General features: G+C 39.3%; 1 protein-coding gene across 7 annotated transcripts in view; it reads left to right on the forward strand.

The window, feature by feature from the left end:
• LOC309802349 (uncharacterized protein) overlaps nucleotides 1–21,225 on the forward strand; it is a 374,757-nt gene that overhangs the window by 186,388 nt on the left and 167,144 nt on the right. For all 7 annotated transcript variants that reach the window (XR_014293770.1, XR_014293771.1, XR_014293772.1 and 4 more), the window contains one exon: nucleotides 16,027–16,093. Coding sequence is in view for 2 of the 7 variants with exons in the window: in XM_082617820.1 (XP_082473946.1) it covers nucleotides 16,027–16,093 (67 nt within the window). In the remaining 5 variants the exon portion in view is untranslated. The remainder of the gene's footprint in view (nucleotides 1–16,026; nucleotides 16,094–21,225) is intronic.

Raw genomic sequence — 21,225 nt, forward strand, 5'->3', positions numbered from 1 at the left:
CTCTGTCCTTACTCTGTTTTCTCCCCCTAATTGCTTCTCCTCTGCCTCTCGTTTGCCCATTGGGAACGTATTCGTTTTTCTTGCCATTGATTTGACCTTCTGACCTTTATGTTCTTTTGCCATCCTTAAAGTTGTACCTACCAACACTTCCGTCTGTGTTATTGCTGTTTTTACATATCCTCCCCCATGAGTTAGGTTGTAAACTTTTTGAAAGTAAAGTCTGTGCCACTGTGATCTTTGGAACACTGCAGCTTTTTGCAAATTGATGTCGAAGAAGCGTTTGAATTGAAGTGAATACTTGTTTTAATAAAGTAAATAATTACATCTCAATTAAGACCTGACTTGCTTGGCTGGTGGGTGAGGTTACAAGATGGACCCCAGTTTTAACTGAGACTGTGGCAAGTGTAACGCTCGTTTTTGAGAACAAGGAAACAATTTGAAATGTTCTTTGTCCTTTAGGTCTAACCACTCCTTGATGCTCATAACAAGTTCCTTGATGTGTGTTCAAGTCCTGCTCAGCTATGCACTTCTGCTTTTCTAGTTTGTTTCATTATTAACTGAGTGTTTCTTAAATTCTAGTGGAGGGAAGAGGGTGGCGGTTGATTATCTCGTTGCATTATGCACCCCATCTGTTTCCTGAATATGACAGCAGTTTCCACGTAGTGCCTTTGCCCATGGAGTCAAAAGCTCCACACAAATGTGGATTCTGGTTCTTTCAAGTGAGAGGAAAGTTAAAAACTCACTTTCTAAAGATCTGTTTAGTTTTTTTCAGGTCACAAGCTTGCCCTTAATAGAGATCTTCTTGTCACTTTAATACCAAAAGTGACTTTTCTGGTGTAGGTGGCACATTTTGTAAGGTGTCTTGAGCCTGTGCTTTCCCGTGGGGGATTAGGACTGTCTGTTCTGGAAAAGTGCATTTCGAGAAGTAAACTTATTTTTTTTCATTTGAGAAATGGATTCAGTACATACACACAGAACTTCTCAGGTGCTTTATGACTATTCTGACATCATTACATAAAGAATTTAAAATTTTATTTACCTATTTACTTTTAATTGATTTTTTATTGAAGTATAGTTGATTTACAATGCTGTGTTAGTTTCAGGTGTACAGCAAAGTGATTCAGTTATACATATATGTATTCTTTTTTAGATTCTTTTCCCATATAGGTTATTACAATACACTGAGTGTAGTTCCCTGTGCTCTACAGTAGGTCCTTGTTGTAAGAATTTAATTTTTTTTATTCTGTCACATGGCAGTTTTTCTGAACTCATGCTTTGCAAAGGAGCAAACTAAATATTGGGAAATGTTTGGTATTCATGTCAAAAATGGCTTCCACAGGGGTGTAAAATGCCACAGTTTGGGCTGGAGGGATGTAGATATGGTGTGTGTGTGTGTTTATCAATACAGGAGTGCTGAGAGGAGTGAGAGTTGTATTGACCTACACAAACATTATTATTTATTTATTTATTTATTTATTTATTTATTTTTTTTGCGGTACGCGGGCCTCTTACTGCTGTGGCCTCTCCCGTTGCGGAGCACAGGCTCCGGATGCGCAGGCTCAGCAGCCATGGCTCACGGGCCCAGCCGCTCCGCGGCATGTGGGATCCTCCTGGACCGGGGCACGAACCCGCGTCCCCTGCACCGGCAGGCGGACTCTCAACCACTGCACCACCAGGGAAGCCCCCATTATTATTTTTTTAACTTAAAAATATTTCAGATGGACTGGAGAAGGTAGGGACTTATATGTAATACCTTCCAGCTTCACCAGGTCTTAACATTTTGCCATATTTGTTTTAGATCATAAAACATTTTGGAAAAAGTTGAAGCTCTGCTTTTCTCCCTCCTGATCCCATGGTGTTTTTTTCTATTGGAATGCATTTTATTTGATGGCTTTGAAGACAAATTACATAGTGAGTAGTTGAGTGGTGGTTTCCTGTAGGGAAATGAAGTTTATGCACCTCCCATTTTCAGGTTATGGTTACAGTGCTTCTGAAGAGGTTGTGTGAACATGACATAGGGTCATTGAACAAGATGAGAAATGTATATATTTTGAAAAGTAAACTTAGTTGAATGTGGGCATTCACATTCCAATTAGTTGTTTGGCTTAAACGACGTTCCAGAGCCACTAAGTAGTTTCTTCAGATTAACTGCTAATTTGTTAAAATGCCTGGACAATCACCAAAACTGACTGTTTTCCATGAAGACTTTGTACTGTGGTTTCCAAGGGTGTTTTCCTAGAATTGAATTCACTTTTGTTGGTTTTGGTAATTTTCCTCTAAGCATTTCCTTCAAGTTATGGAATTCTGACTACCTGTCTATTTTACTTACTTTTTTTTTTGGTTAAGTATAATACAAAAACCGAAAGGCTATGTATTTTTCCTTAGTGCTACCAAGTTTCTCTGTGATTTTAATGCTGTGCCATATTTTTCATTGTTGTTCACTTTTTGTTCAACTCTGAGCATCTGTTAAACTTGTATCGTGTTTTATAATCTAAATTTAGTTTTGATAGGCTCCAGAGAATGGGAGAAGAATGCCTGTACAAAAATGTAGTTTTTTGGTGTGTGCTCTACTTTTTGTAAGTTATATACCATAATTAAGGAAAAACTAGAAAAATAGAAATTAAGAAGATTCACTAGCGAGCCTATCACTCATAAATTTTTTTGCCATGTATTTTTCCAAAAAAATATTTATAAAATACATATTTTAACATAGGCTATAGTTTATAATGTGCATTTCGTGTAATATTATGAACAATAAACTAGTAATGTATAAATAATTCCTAAATTACAATTATCCTATCTTATATACTGTAATGTGGAGGTTGTATAATACAGTAGTAGAAACACAGGCTTTGTATCAAATAGACTTGGGTTTGGATTCTTGCTTGTCTGATTACTGAGTTTGTGGTTTGACCTTGGCCAAGGGACTTTATCTTGGGTAAGATTTAAAACTTCACTGATTCCTACGTGTACTCCTTTGTACAGTGGGGATAATAATACCCATCTCCCTGGATTGTTATATTAATTACATGAGATAGAGAATATAATGTGCCTGGTGTATTGTAGGTACTCAGATAGTAACTATCATTATTATTTATAAGGGAGATTATTTAATCAAAAGACAAGATTAGACACTGGCTATTTAAAGCAGTATCAAGGAAGAAGTTTCTAGATACCTATACTGTATTTGTATTTACTATTGTAAAAGTGTGGTTAATGAGGCCTGTGTGAATAGTTTGGTAACTGCTCCTGTCCCCTTCCTCCCAGATTTGGAATAGGTAGCCATCTTTAAAATACATAATATGTATGGAGGCATTTTTTGAGAGACCTTCACATGTGTAATGAAAAGCTACTGAATATAATTGTGTGTGTGCGTGTGTGTGTGTGTGTATGTGTATGTATAGACGCATGTGTCTCTATTTTAATGTTTCTCATATGTACGTTGTGGCTCATCTGTCTCCATCCCTCTTAACCTGGATGTCTTTCTTAGCTCCAAAGAGCCTTCCCATGTACTTCTCTTCCCCATTTTCATACTTTCTTCTTCTTTTTTTTTGAATTTTATTTATTTATTTATTTAGACTGCGTTAGGTCTTTGTTGCTGCGTGCGGGCTTTCTCTAGTTGTGGTGAGCAGGGGCTATTCTTCGTTGCGGTGTGCGGGCTTCTCATTGCGGTGGCTTCTCTTGTTGCAGAGCACAGGCTCCAGGCATGCGGACTTTAGTAGTTGCAGCACGCGGGCTCAGTAGTTGTGGCGTGTGGGCTCTAGAGTGCAGGCTCAGTAGTTGTGGCTCACGGGCTTAGTTGCTCTGCAGCACGTGGGATCTTCTCGGACCAGGGCTTGAACCCGTGTTCCCTGCATTGGCGGGTGGATTCCTAACCACTACACCATGAGGGAAGTCCCTCATATTTTCTTCTGGATTTTAACTTTTAACTTCGTGCTAACATGAATTAGCACCAGTTCATGTTATTCCTCCTGTTTACCAGCACTATGTACCTGTTGTTAGTTATCTATGTATAGGCATATTGAATTTGAAAAGTGTTATCTAAAAGGAATCTTAGTCATATGGTTCTCACATTCCACTTTACCTCCTTTCTAAAGAATGTTGCATAAACTCTCATCTTTATGTTATGCTTCATTTTGTATCATAGAAGCAATACCCTTTTTAATTAATTTTGAGTAATTTTATTGTGAGGTCATAGAAGATGAGTTCATTGGTGAACTCACGCCAGCTGTGTGGTGTGTCTGCCTTGACTGTCCCTGTTTGCAGTCAAGTTGCCCGTCCTCTGCTCACACGTCAGCATTTTCTCCTGTTGGCCACCTGGTGCGATGACTCTGAAGCTGCTCTTTTTAATCTAAGATGAAGCTTACTTTCCCTTCATTTTACATGCACACACACACATACACACATACACACCATGTTGCAGTGAAGAGACTGTGTTTGGTTTCACATGAAGTCAGTAAAAGGAGACAAAATTAATAAATTCCAGGGCTTCCCTGGTGGCGCAGTGGTTACGGGTCTGCCTGCCGATGCAGAGGACACGGGTTCGTGCCCCGGTCCGGTAGGATCCCGCATGCCATGGAGCGGCTGGGCCCGTGGGCCATGGCTGCTGGGCCTGCGCGTCCGGAGCCTGTGCTCCTCAATGGGGGAGGCCACGGCGGTGGGAGTCCCGCGTACTGAAAAACAAAACAAAACAAAATTAATAAATTCCTAACTTTGTCAGAAGGCTAAAAATTTCTGTTTTGGAGATTGGCATTCAGGGATGTAAATATAGTCTAAAATTTTTCTAAATTGGCATTTGAATGGCTTGCTTAAAAATCACTTAAGCTCACTGCAGAACTGTTTACAATAGCCAAGACATGGAAGCAACCTACATGTCCATCAACAGATGAATGGGTAAAGAAGATGTGGTACATATATACAATGGAATATTACTCAGCCATAAAAAAGAATGAAATCACGCCCATTTGCAGCAACATGGATAGACCTAGAGACTGTCATACTGAGTGAAGTAAGTCAGACAGAGAAGGACAGGTATCATATGATATCACTTATATGTGGAATCTGAACAAAAATAATACAACTGAACTTACATACAAAACAGAAATAGACCTACAGACATAGAAAACAAACTTATGGTTACCAGAGGGGAGGGATAAAGTTGGAGGTTGGGATTAACATATACACACTATTATATATAACATAGATAACCAGCAAGGACCTACATATATATATATATATATATATATATATATCACTTAAGTAACCAAAAAAACATGATATTCTGGGATCAGGGGCAGATAAAGGTGACTCACCTTTTATCTGAAAGTTTTTAAGGTATGTCCATAGGGTATTTAAAGGGGAAAAATGACTCCCCTTCTAATTTATTAAAGAACAAAACGTTTTCTAATTTCAAGTTATACATTTTTATTATAAATTCCCATAATAAGGTCAGCCTCATAGTTGGGGCCTAGTATATTCTTGTTGAATGAATAACTATCTCATGACTGTTAACTATCAGTTTGTTACTTGTTTTAACTTATATTTAGCATTGTAAGGGCTTCCAAATAGATTCCATCATTTGATCCTCACATAATCTTGTGAGTTAGGCAGGAGAGGGATTTTCTTCATTTTACAGGGAGCTTAGTAGAATTGCTCACGTATTACCAAAAGATGACTCCAGGGTTTGACTTTAGGACTTGAGCTTCTTATTCCATCCTTTGGTGCAGTGCTCTGCTGTTATCCCATATTGACCTGGAAATATTTCAGTACTTCATATTGTAATAGTTGTTCATTTGTTCAGCAGAATTTTATTGAGGGTATGATTTTACGTTCTAGGCCTTTGTGGCTGAATGTAAAGATAAGGTTTCTACTCTCAAAAGGAAGACTGTCAGTAAATAAATAAACAATACTAATAATGATTAGCACATAGTAGGTGCTCAGTAAATGGTTATTGAATGAGTGAATGAGTGATCAAAGTGATAAAAAGGAAATGAGGGCTTCCCTGGTGGCTCAGTGATTAAGAATCTGTCTGCCAATGCAGGGGACATGGGTTTGAGCTCTGGTCCAGGAAGATCCCACATGCCGCGGAGCAACTAAGCCCGTGCGCCACAACTACTGAGCCTGCGCTCTAGAGCCCGTGAGCCACAACTACTGAAGCCTGCGTGCCACAACTACTGAAGCCCGCCCACCTAGAGCCCGTGCTCCACAGCAAGAGAAGTCACTGCAATGAGAAGCCCGCATACCACAACGAAGAGTAGCACTCGCTCGCTGCATCTAGAGAAAGCCCGTGTGCAGCAACAAAGACCCAATGTGCAACCAAAAAAAAAAAAAAAAAGCCTTTGAAGTTATTTAAAAAAATAAAAAAAGTAAATGAACAGTGAGTGTGGGGTTGTAAATGGATAGATTCATGAAGGAAGGTCTTCCTGAGGAAGTGACATCTAAGCCAGAGAAAGAGCATTTCAGATAAAAGGACCAGTACAGGCAAATGCCCTGAGGCAGCAAAGAGCTTGGCTTATTTAAGAGGACACCAAAGATGGCCAGTGGAGTTAGAGCATAGTAAGCTGGGGAGACAGGGGGTTCCACATGAAATTGAAGAGGAAGGGATCAATTTTTTAGGGCCTTGTAGACCATGTTGAGAAATTTGACTTTCATTCTAGTGTTGAAAGAGAGTTTTCCACGTGTCTTATGTTTCTGCACTGTCTACCTTTGTTCTGGACTGCCTTTTCAAGGATGATTTGTATGGTCAGCAGCCTTGGAAGATAGAGTGTCTCCCTCCAGAGCAAAGATCAGGCACACTATTGTCTAGTGTAATAAAGACAATGTCTCCTGGGGAAAAGGTCAGACGGGCTTACTGCCCATTGTAGAAGACTTGGGTTCATTAAGCTCAGGGTTCCTCTCCTGTTACACAACCCACTGCTGTGCAGGTGTCATCTGGCCTTCTTTGTGTTACCTCCTGTGAATTGGGACTGAAGGGACTGGCACCAAAAGTGCTGGTACTCTGGTTGTTGCTATTGCTGTGAGTAACGATGCTCTGGTTGTTGCTATTGCTATGAGTAATGAAGTCCTTTGTCTTTGACCCAAGAGTCTCATGTCTTCTGCCAGCATCCATACAACTGTGGCAGCTAACTTGTTAGTGTGAAATTAGGGTAAACTCTTATATCCTTCACATTCTTGGCATCTCAGGACATGGAAAGCATTGGGGGATTTTCATCAGGGGGATAATATATAGTTTAGCCTTTTAAAAAGTCAGTGTGACTGCTCTGAAAATTGATCAGGGGCAGAAAGATGAATGAGGAATGTGGGTCAGCTGTCTAGTTGAGAGATAACAGTGGCTGGGACCAGTGTGGTGACTGTGGAGGTGGGGAGGCGTGAGGAAATCAAGGTGGTCTTCAGGAGGTGGAAGTTATAGGTCTCAACAGCATGGATACGGGCTGTGAAAGAAAGGAATGGAGAATGAATCCCATGTTTTTGGTTTGAGCAAATGAATAGATAGAGACGGAGAAGGCTTAAGATGATAATAAGCCTGTAAAAGGACTTTTTTCTCTTGTCATCACCACTTTAACCTTTTTCCAGTCAGTTTATTTGCTTGACTCTCTCTCTCTCTCTCTCTCTGTGTAGAACTTTTATGCTTAGAATTATAGGGAAAGGAAGAATAAGAAGTAGTTTGTACAACTCGGGATCAAAGAACCACTGGTATGTACTTTTCTGGGAAGAACATTTTTCCTGTGTCTTCACGAATTGTCAAATCCATTAACGTTAAGAAATGCAACTCCTGCAGTCCCTTGATGAGTGGGTTGTCTCAGTAACAATAAATTAGATTAGCTTGGGAGGATTTATTTTTCAAATAGCCATATTGATTTTTACCCAAAATTCATTATCTGGGAATTTACAATGAAACTCTTTAATGTGTTTCCAGGTTTTCTCTTTTTTGATGTTAAAGAAATACATTTTTTCTTACGTATGTTTCAGTTTTTAAATTTCCTTTAAAGCTGGGCTATTCTCCCTTAATTCTCAAGGATAATTACTGCTCATCTTGTGATCACCTAAGCTTAATACAATAGGATGAAAGAAACAGTGCCTATGGACTAATTTATTCAGTTTGTCCTCCTCACTGAGAAATTCCTCAGGATAACTTCTTGTCTCTGTAATGCCTGATGCTGATTTCAACAGTGCCTGGTTGCTTTTCATTAAGAAAGTAACTAAAAAGCTTAAAAAATATAAATAAATAAAGGCTTGGCCCTGAAGAGTTCTTTTAAATGCCTTCCCTTTTTTATCTAGTGAGATTTATTTTTGTGTGTGTGCTTTTTGTGTGCTTATTATATTTACAGGATGATTTTACGTTTCTTAACCTTTATATATTGTAGACAATTTTAGGCTACAGTATAAAGCTTGAGTGAGTTTTGATTTATCTTTGCACCATCTTGCACATGTCCTTTTATTTCATTTGTTCTGTAGCATTTTCTTTAGTCTCTCACCTAGGTCTAGATTTTTCCTCTTCAGAAAGAGAAGGTTGATAGAGAGGGAAGATAGAGCTTCGTGAACTTGGGGGGGAGGGTTTGGGAGGGAAGCTAGGCTTACAGTTATTTCTGATTCAATTTATAGTCTGCTCCCTGGAAATCAACAATGGAAAAACTTACTCCATTTTAAAGATAACTTAGAAAGCATGAACTGAGATCGCTAAATCATTAGTGCAGATCATGAGACTTTTCCAGGTGGTGTGAGTTGTTATTAATCACTTCAGTAGACTCTGGAGATTTTTCTACCAGAAATGCAGTTAGAATGTGTTTATTTCTGAGTCTTTGAGAAGATAAATATACTATCTTTTTGCTTTTTTTTTTCTTTTGTTTTCTTTTTACAGAGATCCATCTTTTGGGGTTTTAGCAGTTTTAAACCCCCTCAGGTGGTTGAGTGGTATCTAAGCTTCCCAGGATGTCCCAGTCTTTCCTTTGGAGTAGTATTGTTGTTCTGCCTTCCTATCTCATTGTATAAATTCTTCAAAAGGGCCCAACATTGTGTCACTGATTTCATGTTTCAAGCTGCACACTAAGTCATGTACAGATGCACCATATTTAGGCTGTGGTTGGAATTTCATGAATGGGTTGCTGGTCTTCTCTCCCTTGTCCCCTGATTTCAAAACAAAACCAAGCAACAATTAGTAGGATTTTACCAGGGCCCTCTAACGAGAGATCTTATTAATGACTGAATTGAACTAGAATTTGTAGCCTATGGAATGTGATAGAAACTATCCCTAAAGGACTGTGTCCCTTCCTTCAGAAAGATTTTTTACCCCCCTGGTTTTGGCCTAGGCTCTCCCATACCCTGAAAACCATTCTAGAAATGGTTCAGAGGCACAGAAGGAGTCTTACCCTCAGAATCGTAACTTCACTTCTCCTGCCCGTCTTCTTTCCTCTGTTGGAGGAATAGTAGAGGGCACAGTAGAAAGAGGATTTGAGTCAGACCTGGGTTTGCATCTGAGCTCTTGTTTATTAGTTGTGTGACCACAGGCAGCATGCTTAACCTCTTTAAGCCTCAAATCGCACATGTAAATTGAGACCGTGCTAGACTTTGTGGTTTGGTGAAGCAGTGTTGTGTCTGTCAAGGAACTGGTGCTCAGCACGTGCAGGTTCTCACTAAGAACTGGAACAGGGTCAGGGCTTGAACTTGCTGTGTGTTCCTCCAGGATCCCACCCTCCTGCCTCCCTCTGGAGGGGAGAGCTGTCCTGAATTTTATGTTCAGCACTCCCTTGCTTTTTAAAATGAGTGTATCTGTAGACAATACGGCAGTCCCCCCTTATCCGACGGGTAGTCCCCCCTTATCCGAGGTTTCTCTTTTTGTGGTTTCAGTTACCTGTGATCATCTGTGGACTGAAAATATTAAATGGAAAATTCCAGAAATAAACAATTCATAAATTTTAAATCGTGCGCTGTTTTGAGTAATGTGATGAAATCTCACGCCATCCCAGGCCGTCCCTCCCCTGATGTGAACCATCCCTTTGTCCAGCGTATCCCCGCTGGTTAGTCACTTTGTAGCCGGCTCAGTTTATCAGACTGACTGTTGTGGAATCCCGCTGCTTGTGTTAAAGGAATCCTTATTTTACTTAATAATGGCCCCAAAGCACAAGAATAGTGATGCTGGCAATTCACACGTGCCAAAGAGAAGCCGCAAAGTGCTTCCTTTAAGTAAAAAGGTGAAAGTTCTTGATGTAATAAAGAAAGAAAAAAAAAATCACATGCTGTTGGTAAGGTAAGAATGAATCTTCTACCCATGAAATTGTGAAGAAGGAAAAAGAAATTTGTGCTAGTTTGCTGCCACATATCAGACCGCAAAAGTTATGGCCACAGTGTGTGGTAAGTGCTTAGTTAAAACAGAAAAGGCATTAAATTTGTACAATAAGGTATTTTGAATGAGACTGCGTTCACATAACTTTTATTACAGGGTATTGTTATAATTGTTCTGTTTTATTATTATTGTTAATCGCTTACTGTGCCTAATTTATAAATTAAACTTTATCATGTATGCATGCATGATATGTATGTATGCATAGGAAAAAACATGGTATGTATAGGCATACCTCATTTTATTACGCTTCGCTTTATTGTGCTTCACAGATATTGTGTGTTTTTTTTTACAAATCGAAGGTTTGTGGCAACCCCATGTCAGGCATTTGCTCACTTCGTGTCTCTGTGTCACATTTTGGTAATCCTCAAAATATTTCAAGCCCTCCACCAGCAAAAAGATTATGATTCCCTGAAGGCTCAGATGATGGTTAGCATTCTCTAGCAATATTTTTAAATTAAAGTATGTGTCTTTTTTTTTAGACAAAATGCTATTGCACACTTAGTAGACTACAGTATAGGGTAAACATGACTTTTTTTTTTTTTTTTTTTTTTGCGGTACACAGACCTCTCACTGTTGTGGCCTCTCCCGTTGCGGAGCACAGGCTCCGGACGTGCAGGCTCAGCGGCCATGGCTCACGGGCCCAGCCGCTCTGCGGCGTGTGGGATCTTCCCGGACCGGGGCACGAACCCGTGTCCCCTGCATTGGCAGGCGGACTCTGAACCACTGCGCCACCAGGGAAGCCCTAAACATGACTTTTATACGCAGTGGGAAACCAAAATTTTTGTGACTTGCTCTATTGCGATATTTGCTTTATTGCAGTAGTCTGGAACTGAACCTGCAGCATCTCTGAGATGTACCTGTTATAGGAGTCAACATTATCTTTGGCTTCAGGCATCCACTGGGGGGCTCGGAACGTGTCCTTTGAGAATAGGAAGGGACTACTGTGTGTTTTTAGCTTTGCCTATTTGGGCCCTGTAAAAATGGCATCCTGTTATATGTAGTCTCTAATAAGAGTGCTTCATCACTGCCAGGGAGTGTAGAACTCTTGGTTCTCCACTTGGCCTTTGCTGATGGTCATGGATGTGGGGTTACAGTTTTTTCTGTGGTGTTTGGTGTAGAGTGGTTTTTACCTAAGACGTTTTTGTCTATCTAGGCTTCCCCGTTACTGATCCTTTAGAGCAGGCTGTTTCTGATACTGGGTCAGAGGTAGGGACAGCATTGAGTGACACGGAGGTGTGGGTGAATCCAGTAAGGAAATAGAGGTTAATGGGAACTAGATATACCACTCTTATAGGAAGGGAAAGGGAAAAACTAGAATGAATCTTGCAGTATTGGACTGGAATTCAGGCTAACTATGAACGCACGGTTTTCAGTATACATGGATAGATACAGAAAGAAATGAAGAAGTAAGTGTGTACATATATGTGTGTGCTTCTGTTCACCTAGATGACCTAGGAAGAGTGATAATCCAGTTGCAATACGCACACCCAGATCTTGGTTTCTAAATACCATCTTCCCCCACTAAAATGGTTGAAATTATCAGACTAAAAATTTACTTTTTAAAAAAATTATCAGTGGACATAAAGTATTGGGTGAAAGTTGGTTGAGAAATAGGATATTTATATAGTCTGAAAGTATCACCTCGCAAAATACTTATTAATTACAAAGAGGAAAAGAGTCACTTTACAGTGGGGAGATCTGGCAGATACCACCCTAATCAAGTGATATAAGTTCACACTACCAGTCGGAAAAAAATCAAAATAGCCTACTACCTGATAGGGTACAAGGAGAGGAAGGAACTTTTCTGTGGTATTCCTGCTGAAAAGTCCTAACTTGAATCTAATCAACAATTAAGTATCAACAAACCCAAAGTAAGGAACATTCTATTCAATATAAAACTGGCCTGGAATCTTCAAAATTGTCACGAAAGTCAAGGACAGTCTGAGGAGTTCTAGTTTGAAATAGACTCATGAGCTGTGAAAGGTCAGTGCCAGTGTGAGATCCTGGATTGGATCCTTTTACTAAAATGGACACTATTGGGATCATGGGAGAAAGTCAAACCTGGACACTGTTGGGACCATTAGATGACCATACTATGTCCGTGTTAATTTCTGGGTGTTGATGGTCCTAGTTATTGCAGTTTTGGAGGAGAATGCCCTTGTTTATAGAAATGACTCACCAAATGCTGTAGGCCGTGATGTTAGCTACTTATTCTCAAGTGGTTCAGGGAAATTATTTATTCTAGTCTTGCAGCTCTTTTTTTTTTTTTTTTTTTTTGTGGTATGTTGGTCTGAGATTATTAAAGAAAACAAAAAAAAAACCCCTCCTGTGAGTTGACTTTTTCAAAATCATTCGCTTATCAAACCAATCATTTGAAAGGTTTAAGAGGTTGGCTTTTCCAGGCTGTCCTGTCTGGCACCTGCCCTTCCTGTGTGGCTTCCTGTTATATCTTGATTCGTCTTTTGGTATTCTGGTTTTAAAATATCCCCCGTCATTTCCTTACTATATTCTTTTCCTTGCTCATTATTTATTTCCCTTCAACTATGTTTTGTGATTGTGACAAACTTCTATTGTGACAAATATGATTTACAGAAATCTGGCACTTTACTGTGTTTCAATTCAATGATCATATTGTATTTCGTTTCAACTTACTTTGTGCTATTCTTTTCTCCTCAGTTTTCTGATGAGCTGTTTAAGCTTTCTTTCTTTTTCTCTCTCTTTTTTTTTTCTTTTACCATACTGCCTCTGCCTTAGTACTGAGCATGTTTCAGTAGGCTTTTAGTAAAAAGTATTGGGCTGGTTGATTGCTGTCTTAGAATTTAGAGTTTTCAGAAAGTATAAGCAGGGTAAGGGGAAATTGAGAGAGTGGCGAATTCAGTGCTGTACTACTAATCCACAGTCTAGTCATCTCATTACTGTGTGTAGGAATGGTTAGCCCCTAAAGGTTTAGGTTAAGTGTATTAGGACCAAGCTGGCCCTAGTCTAAAAATTTGCGTGGTTTGAGATGGGAGTAGGGTGTTATGGGGTTAGGGTTAATTGTCAGAGCAGCCTTCTCTTTCTGTGAACGTTTAGTGTAAGTTATCTATTTGGTAGAATCTACCCTTTTAGTGCAGAAAATCACGGGGTAAGGCCTTGAATTACCCACCCCCCTCCTCTCTTTCGTGGAACTAAAATCCATCATAGGGCTTGTTTTCCTTAGATAGGTTAGAGGACAAACTTCTCTTTAGCAGTTACACTAATTTTTATATTTCTCAGAATGATAGAGGAAAAAAAGCTTTTAAAATCCAGAGTGGTAGTTATATTTCACTTAGAACACTCCCACACATACAGGCTTTTCTTCAGCATTTTTTTTTTTTTCTTTTTCTTGCTGCTTTTACAGTGTAGGTGGCCTTCTCTGGATTACTTTTGACAGGAAATTGAGCAAGTGTTCTTTTTTGGAACAGAATATATTTTACTGCTGAGAGAGAGAGAGAAAAAGAAGTGTTTATGTTTTGAAATTTAATTATGAATTTTTATTTGAAGGCTGATTTAAATCTAGAAAAATGGAGGTGGGGCTTAAATTTCAGATTGTGTACTAATATTTCTGAACCTTCCTATTCATTTTTGGGCTTTCTTTTCTTCCTTTCTTGGAGGAAGAAAGGAAGGCCCCCAAATTACTTTGCTTCGTAAAGCCACAGCCATGGATGGATATTAAGAAGTTTGTCTTTGTCGTTGTTTTTCTGCTTTTGACTGAGGCTGCCTTCCCCGGTTGTCTTCTTTTTGTAGTGGAGGTATGTTGGGCTCTACACTGAGTTAATGGGCATCTTGAATCTAGAATGTGTGTTAGCCCTACCTTTGGAAAAGCGTGTCATTCAGCAAAGCTTCCTAATGATACGGCTTGTGCACAGGTCTCCAGGACTGGGTAGAGAGCTCTAGATTGGAACCCTGTCTCTGCCACAAATTCTACCTGGACTCCTGAACCCCCTGGTGCTTTGAGATAGGAACACCAGTCAACCTGCCAACCAGCCAGGTGCTTGCTGCCTGGGATGATTGTGGGTGGGTTTGATTTGTGTAGTTTCTGTATAGCACTGGAGATTCAGGGGAAGAAACCAGACTGTAATTAGAATATAAGCCCATATGCCACATCATGGAAATGTTACCCAGTTGGAATGGAGTAATTCTGGTGGAATCTTTAAGTATGTTTATAAATCATATCCTTTCACTTGAGTTTGACATTGGCATGTTTGTTCATGTCTCTAAGTAGACTACTAGTGCAAATCAACTGTCAGGTATGTTTTGTTTATATAATTAGCTGGTTATAGCTTATTAATTAAGATGAACAAAACAAAGTATGTATTTCAAGTGTTCCAGGCTTCCTTACCCATTCTGTAGGTGCAATTTGTAGGCCAGTCATGGGAAAACTGCAAGTTTCATCATCTGGGGTATCTGATGCTCAGAATATCCTTTTTAGGTTTCTTTTTCCCACAGTTTTTGTCTGATGTTTATACCATTGATTATGGTAGGGTAGGAAAGACCTGTTGCAGGGTCTTCTGGAACTCTGTTCTGCTGTATTATGTAAGATCATATAGTGCCAGGGACATGGTAGGCCCTCAACGAGTCTCATTTTGAATGCAGGTAATGTAAGTTTTGAAGTACCTTTATATTTGGCTGAATGAAAGATGTCCTACTATCTAAGGTGACAGGCTGGGAAATTTTCCCCTTTGTCCTCACCAGGAATTGGGAATATCTGTGAGTGAAACGAAGTTCTGGTTCTTCTTACTCTTCTAAGCTTTCATTTTATATGTTTGGGAACAGGGTTTGGGAATTAACCTAGTTTGAAATAGTGTCTCATCTCAGCAAATATTAAAACTTGGTTTCTTGGAAGCCCTTTTGGACATGTATAATCTGACTTATTTTAATATTTTTAGAAATAGGTACATGTACTGCAAATTTTAATGTTGGGCATGTATATGTATTCTTTTAACTAATAATATGCCTGCAGTCACAGGAAATGTTTTATGGTTATAGTAGAGTTTTTATATATAGCCTATCTGAAATGACCAGTGTGAGAACTGTAGAATTTCTAAATCGTCAGAATGTTTGGTTGCTTTGGCACAGGCTTTCTCAGTCTCACTGCTATTGACATTTTGGGCTGGAGAAGTCTTTGTACTGTCCTGTGCCTTGTAGGATATTTAGCAGCATCACTGGCTTCTAGCCATTAAATTCCAGTAGTATAACCCCTTCCTCTGTTGTGACAACCAAAAATATCTTCAGACATTGCAAGATGTCTGCCTGGGGTACAGAAGTGGCCCCTGTGGAGAACCACTGGTTGGGAACAGTGGTTCCCACAGGCAGGTGATAGACCAGCTACATCAAAATCACCTTATTGGGGCACTTCTTACTCATATTGGTTCCTGGGTTTCTCCCCAGACCTTCTGATCAGATCATGTGGAGAGAAACGTGATCTTCCAGACTGAACAGTCAGGTTTAGGAATTTGTTGTATAAGTGGGAGTGGCTGTTGGTTGGCTTAAATTTAAGTGTGTGTTGAACTGCACATAAAGAGATTACAAATTAAAGAGGGTTTTAGAGGTAAAGTATAACATTTCACAATTATGATTTGATTTGTAGCTGTGATTTTTCCCCTTTATTACTATTTTCAGAATTTGAAAATAATCTTATACTAAAGTTCGTAATTATTTTACTCTAGGTTTTGCGAGAATACCTCAAGTTGGACTCGGAAGCAAGATTTACCACCAACTTTGAAGTGGAATCAGGTGAGTTGGTAGATAAGTCACAAAGGCTCGTTGAACTCCTGTGTTCATTCCTAGAAGACCTGCCGCTCACAGCAGACTTTTGATTTGGTAAATTTGGATTCTATATTTTTTCCCCACTGGTGTTTCCTCCTTTGTTGTTCTACTGCTGAGAGGCAGAAATGGGGAAGAGGGGAGACTCCTGTGCAGTTTTTAGTCATTGATTTCTGAATTCAGCATTTTCATTGTTACAGTAAATACTTCAGATATTTTTCTGGCAACTTAGTAATAAAAATATTTTTGTTACATACGTCTATTTTCATTCCATAATAATTGCATTTCAGAACATCTTCTATGTGTTTCTTAAACTTTGATGGGAGGTTGTACCCCAGCCCGTGTTCTGAATAGGAGCCTTGTTAACCCTGATGCATTAATGTATAATTTGGGATACCAAGTGTATCCTGAAAAATTGAGAGATGGCTGGATGATCTGATTGATTGACATTTGCTCTTGGTTACTGCTAGGTAGAGACCCAGTTCTGTCCTGTGCCTATCCCAGCGTTTTAGTGGATATTTCTCAAACATTTTACTCAGTTGTCAAACGACATTCTCATTGAACAAAATAACAGTTTAATTCGATTGAAAGAGACTTTTCTACAGGCTGAAATGCTATAATGTGCTAAGCTCCTAAATTCAGGTAAAAAAGTGGTTTGGGGTTATGTAGGTTTCTTTGGTTTTGGTACTTTGTACTTAACCTTCTTTTCAGCCAGATGCTGAAACAAAGAGTTTGGGAATTTTTTATCGCCTGCTTTGTCAGAAGCAGAACCAAATTGCCTAAGGAGCCAGCTCTTCCGGAGAGCTGCATTCTATAAAGGACGGTCAAGGTTATCTGAGCATCTCACCCCTGTAAACCTGTGTGCAGAGCTGAGGGCTTCTTTTCAGACGCCCGCTGGGTAATTGGAGCACTGATTTCAAAGTGGCTTGCTATTTCTGACCTTCCTTGAATTTCAGTAAGAGAAATTGGGGAATGATTATCTCTGAAAATGTTTTTAAAGTACATTAGGACACTTTCCTGTTAGCATTGATTTGACCATTCCCAGAGTCATTCTTTAAAAGAGGTAGGAATCCAAGAAAGATTTTTAGATCTCTGTAATTTTTAGCCATTTGAAGAGCCTAAGTTTTTTTTTATTAGCAACACAACTGAAAAACTACCTTTGAGAATGCAGCGCTTTGCAACCATCAAAAAATTGCTGAGTGGTGAAGCAAACAGCCTGCAGGGTTGCTCAACGTAGGTAGCTGTAGCTCAGGCACTTTGCGAAGGACGGAAAAATCAGTGCATGTTACTGAGTGTCCTCTGGTTTTCACCTCTACCTTGGAAGTTGTTTTCCAAGGTTTACTTTTTTTTTCTCCTCCGTACCTGTATACTATTGACATGTGCACCTTCAGTGCACTCCCTGTATGTCTTAAGGTATTTTTAAACACTCTTAAATAAGGATCATCTCCTGGTTGGTACACTTGAATATGACAGTTCTTAGCAGAAGTGTTAAGTTCTAGGGTTACTATGAGGGCCAAGCCTGTTTAGCTTTTATGTTGGAGCAGCTACATCTTGTCTTTTAAATTGAGTTTAATAACCTGAACGCCTGGGCACTTGGATCACTTCTTTTAATGGTGGTAATATCTGATCATGCTGGTGCAGTACTTCTGTTAGGTGAGGTGGGAGAGTCTTCTCTTACGCATTCATGCACGCTGGCTCCACTCGGGCAACAGAGGGGAAGGAGCCGTGAATGCAGCAGTTCTCCACACCTGCTGGTGGCATGACTCTTGGCTTTTCTAAATCGATTCTTCTTTCCTAACTTCTCTCTATTTAAGGAATATCCAAAACAATTCCCTTCCTTCAAAAGAAAACAAAAATCCAAAAAGACAAAAAAAAAAAAAACCCCATAAAGCCAAAACCCACAAAACCTTGTATTTTGTATGTAGTCCTATGTGTATCTTATTGAATGCATCATTCTTATAGTTTTTAATTTATTTATGTTTTGAGTAGTGTTGTTCTAGAATATAAAATTGAACTGAGAAAGTATACTTTTTTCCTTCCCTTAACAATTTCAAAAAATTGATATATTCTTTCTAAACACCCAACGAGAAACAGAGTGCTATTAATTGAAAATGATCTCTGACTAAATTATGTGCTTTAGCTTTAACTTTAAGACATTTGAATAATTTTCTCAAGTATACTTTTCTTTGGATTTTCCCATTCTTGTATAGACAGTTAGGTACTCATAGGTGAGTGAGATATTACTTAAATTTTTCCTTTGTTTCAGTTTGGTTATTGCATTCCAGGCTTCTGCTTTTCATGGGAGAGTGAGGAAATTTTAAAAAGCTCTTCACTTCTTTTTTTTTTTCTTGAAAATAAAATAAAAAAGAATAACACTAGTCACATTTACTTAAGACTAATAGCTTGCGGGTGTAATACACAAAAGTAAAGACATCCTTTCTGTTGTTTTATGGGAAGTCTCAACCATTTAGTAAGTGTAAAAAGAGAGAAAAAAAATGTATGTCATTGCATCCTCCCAGACTTTTCTTGGTGTTATATGGAGTGGTAGCAAGAAACCTAATAATCATAATGCCTTACATTGGCCATCCAGATGATAGAATGTCTATAGCAGATTCACAAAGCAGTTAAGAAATGGAAGCTTGGAAAACATTTTCTCCCTGGCTGTCCATCCTGTAGAACTCCCTCTTATCCACTGATGCACCCTACCCCTTTTCTCATTTTTCTTACAAATTATGTCTTCCTTAAAACATGAGAGAACAGCTGTTTATATCCAGTAGTTTCCTTTAAACATACAGCCCAGTGACAAAGACAGTAGATTAACTAATAACAGGAGTTTGAATATATTAACTCTTAGAAGAAAAAAGCTCAAATGTTGACTTTGAGTAGACTTCTTAGATTCTGTGGGTCAACCTGAGTTAGACTTTCACAGTGGCACTGAGGGTACAAAAGGGAGGCAACTTTTTCAGATAAATAATAGCTGAAATTTTATATTTTGTTTTTTCTAAACTTTTACTTAGAGTATAGTTGATTTACAATGTTGTGTTAGCTTCAGGTGTACAGCAAAGTGATTCAGTTACACATATACATATATCTGTTCTTTTTCAAATTCTTTTCCCATTTAGGTTATTGCAGAATATTGAGTTCCCTGTGTTTTACAGTAGGTCCTGTTGGTTATCTATTTTAAATATGGTAGTGTGTATATGTCAATCCCAAACTCCCAAGGTATCCCTCCCCTGCACCTTTCCCCTTTGGTCACCATAAGTTTGTTTTCTAAGTCTGTGAGTCTGTTTGCATTTTGTAAATAAGTTCATTTGTATCATTCTTAAGATTTTTTCAGATAAATACAAGTTGAAATTTTATTAACTGAAAGCTGACTATAATGTAATATGAAAATATTAAAAATTTAGAGTAGTAAAGGAATGATTGCAGAGTTTTCCTTTTATCTTTGGCCATGACTAATTTGACTTGAATTTGGCCTGCCTGGGGGTCACTTCAGCATAATTTCATTATGCTTATTTATTATTCAAAGCTTCTTCTTTGTTCTTAAAAAAAACATTTTAACAGACTGTAGAACTGTACTGTGACCCCTGCACATTTGCTAATGCTGTCATCACCTTTCTCTTTTCAGTGAGAACAACTTCTTCTCACCCAATTCTTACCTTTATCTTCTTCAGAACCTAAGAGTACAGCTGTCCCCATCAAATAGAGCGTTGCCTCTTCTAAATTCATTCGGTGACAAATAGAGCACATGGGAATAGGAATTAAGTTGTCTTTGGAGGAATGTCTTGTTTCTTAGTACCTGCTCATATTTGGGGGGCCCTGGATTTGTATGGATATGATTCTTTCTAACGATACCATGTTACGCACTTTCTTGACTGTCCCATAAGTTTAAAATTTGCTGTTAGGAGTAGATTTGAACTTCTAAAGTAAGGAATCAGAAAATAGAGAAGCAAGAACATGAACTGTGTTTGAGTGTGGGTGGAGGGCAGGGTGGGAAGTGTGCATCGCTCTGCCTCCCCTACCTGCCCTGAAGACTTGGGTGGGGGAAAGCATTTTTGAACACCTGGCTTCTGGGAGCAGATCACAGGATGGAATGAGAGGTGAAACTTGGGGAGAGCTAGCACCTGCCAGTTCTTCATGATACACTGATGTTTTTCAAAGGCCTTGGGAAACTCTTAGTGTTGGGGGTTTGCTTTAAAACCTGAGCTTTGTTTTAATGTTTATCAATACCTAAGAATATTTTAGATATAAAAGGAACTTGTAAATGTCTTCACTAGTATTTGAGTGGCTTTCGTCAAAATCATGAAAGCAAAATTCGGGTCATATGGTGGGTGAAGTCTTAGGTGTAGGGGCGTCCAGTATGCCGTGTTTTGGGGATTTTGGTACTCCTTCTCCTGGAAGGAGGGCTTTATTGTGTCTTTTTGGAAAAGACTTTTTTTTTTTAGTTGACATATTTACTTGTTTGTTTATTTATTTATTTTTGGCTGCATTGGGTCTTTGTTGCTGTGCACAGGCTTTCTCTAGTTGCAGCGAGCTGGGGCTACTCTTCGTTGCAGTGCATGGGCTTCTCATTGCAGTGGCTTCTCTTGTTGCGGAGCACAGGCTCTAGGTGCGTGGGCTTCAGTAGTTGTGGCACGTGGGCTCAGTAGTTGTGGCTCATGGGCTCAAGGGCGCAGGCTCAGTAGTTGTGGCGCATGGGCCCCAGAGAGCCTGGGCTTCAGTAGTTGTGATGCACGGGCTTGCTCTGCGGCATGTGGGATCTTCCCGGACCAGGGATCGAACCCATGTCCCCTGCATTGGCAGGCAGATTGTTAACCACTGTGCCACCAGGGAAGTCCCTGGAAATGACTTTTAAGCAAGGCCCTAGGCTTGAGGAAAGCTACTGTTCACATCTGCACAGAACATGCCAGAGTTTCTAGTGAGTCTGTGAGAGGTGTGGGTGTACAGCCCTTCCAGATAACATCAGCTTTTTCAGAGCAGGGGATGTTTCTCAAACCATTGTTTGTTTCCGCACATGGCTAGCTCTGTGTTCTTCCTGTAATGGTTTCCTTAATGAAAATGGACTGATCAGTGCTCTGGAGGAGTCTTCAGTAGCTAAATAA

Source organism: Mesoplodon mirus (genome assembly GCF_964341445.2).
Source record: "Mesoplodon mirus genome assembly, chromosome: 4".
NCBI lineage: Eukaryota > Metazoa > Chordata > Mammalia > Artiodactyla > Ziphiidae > Mesoplodon > Mesoplodon mirus.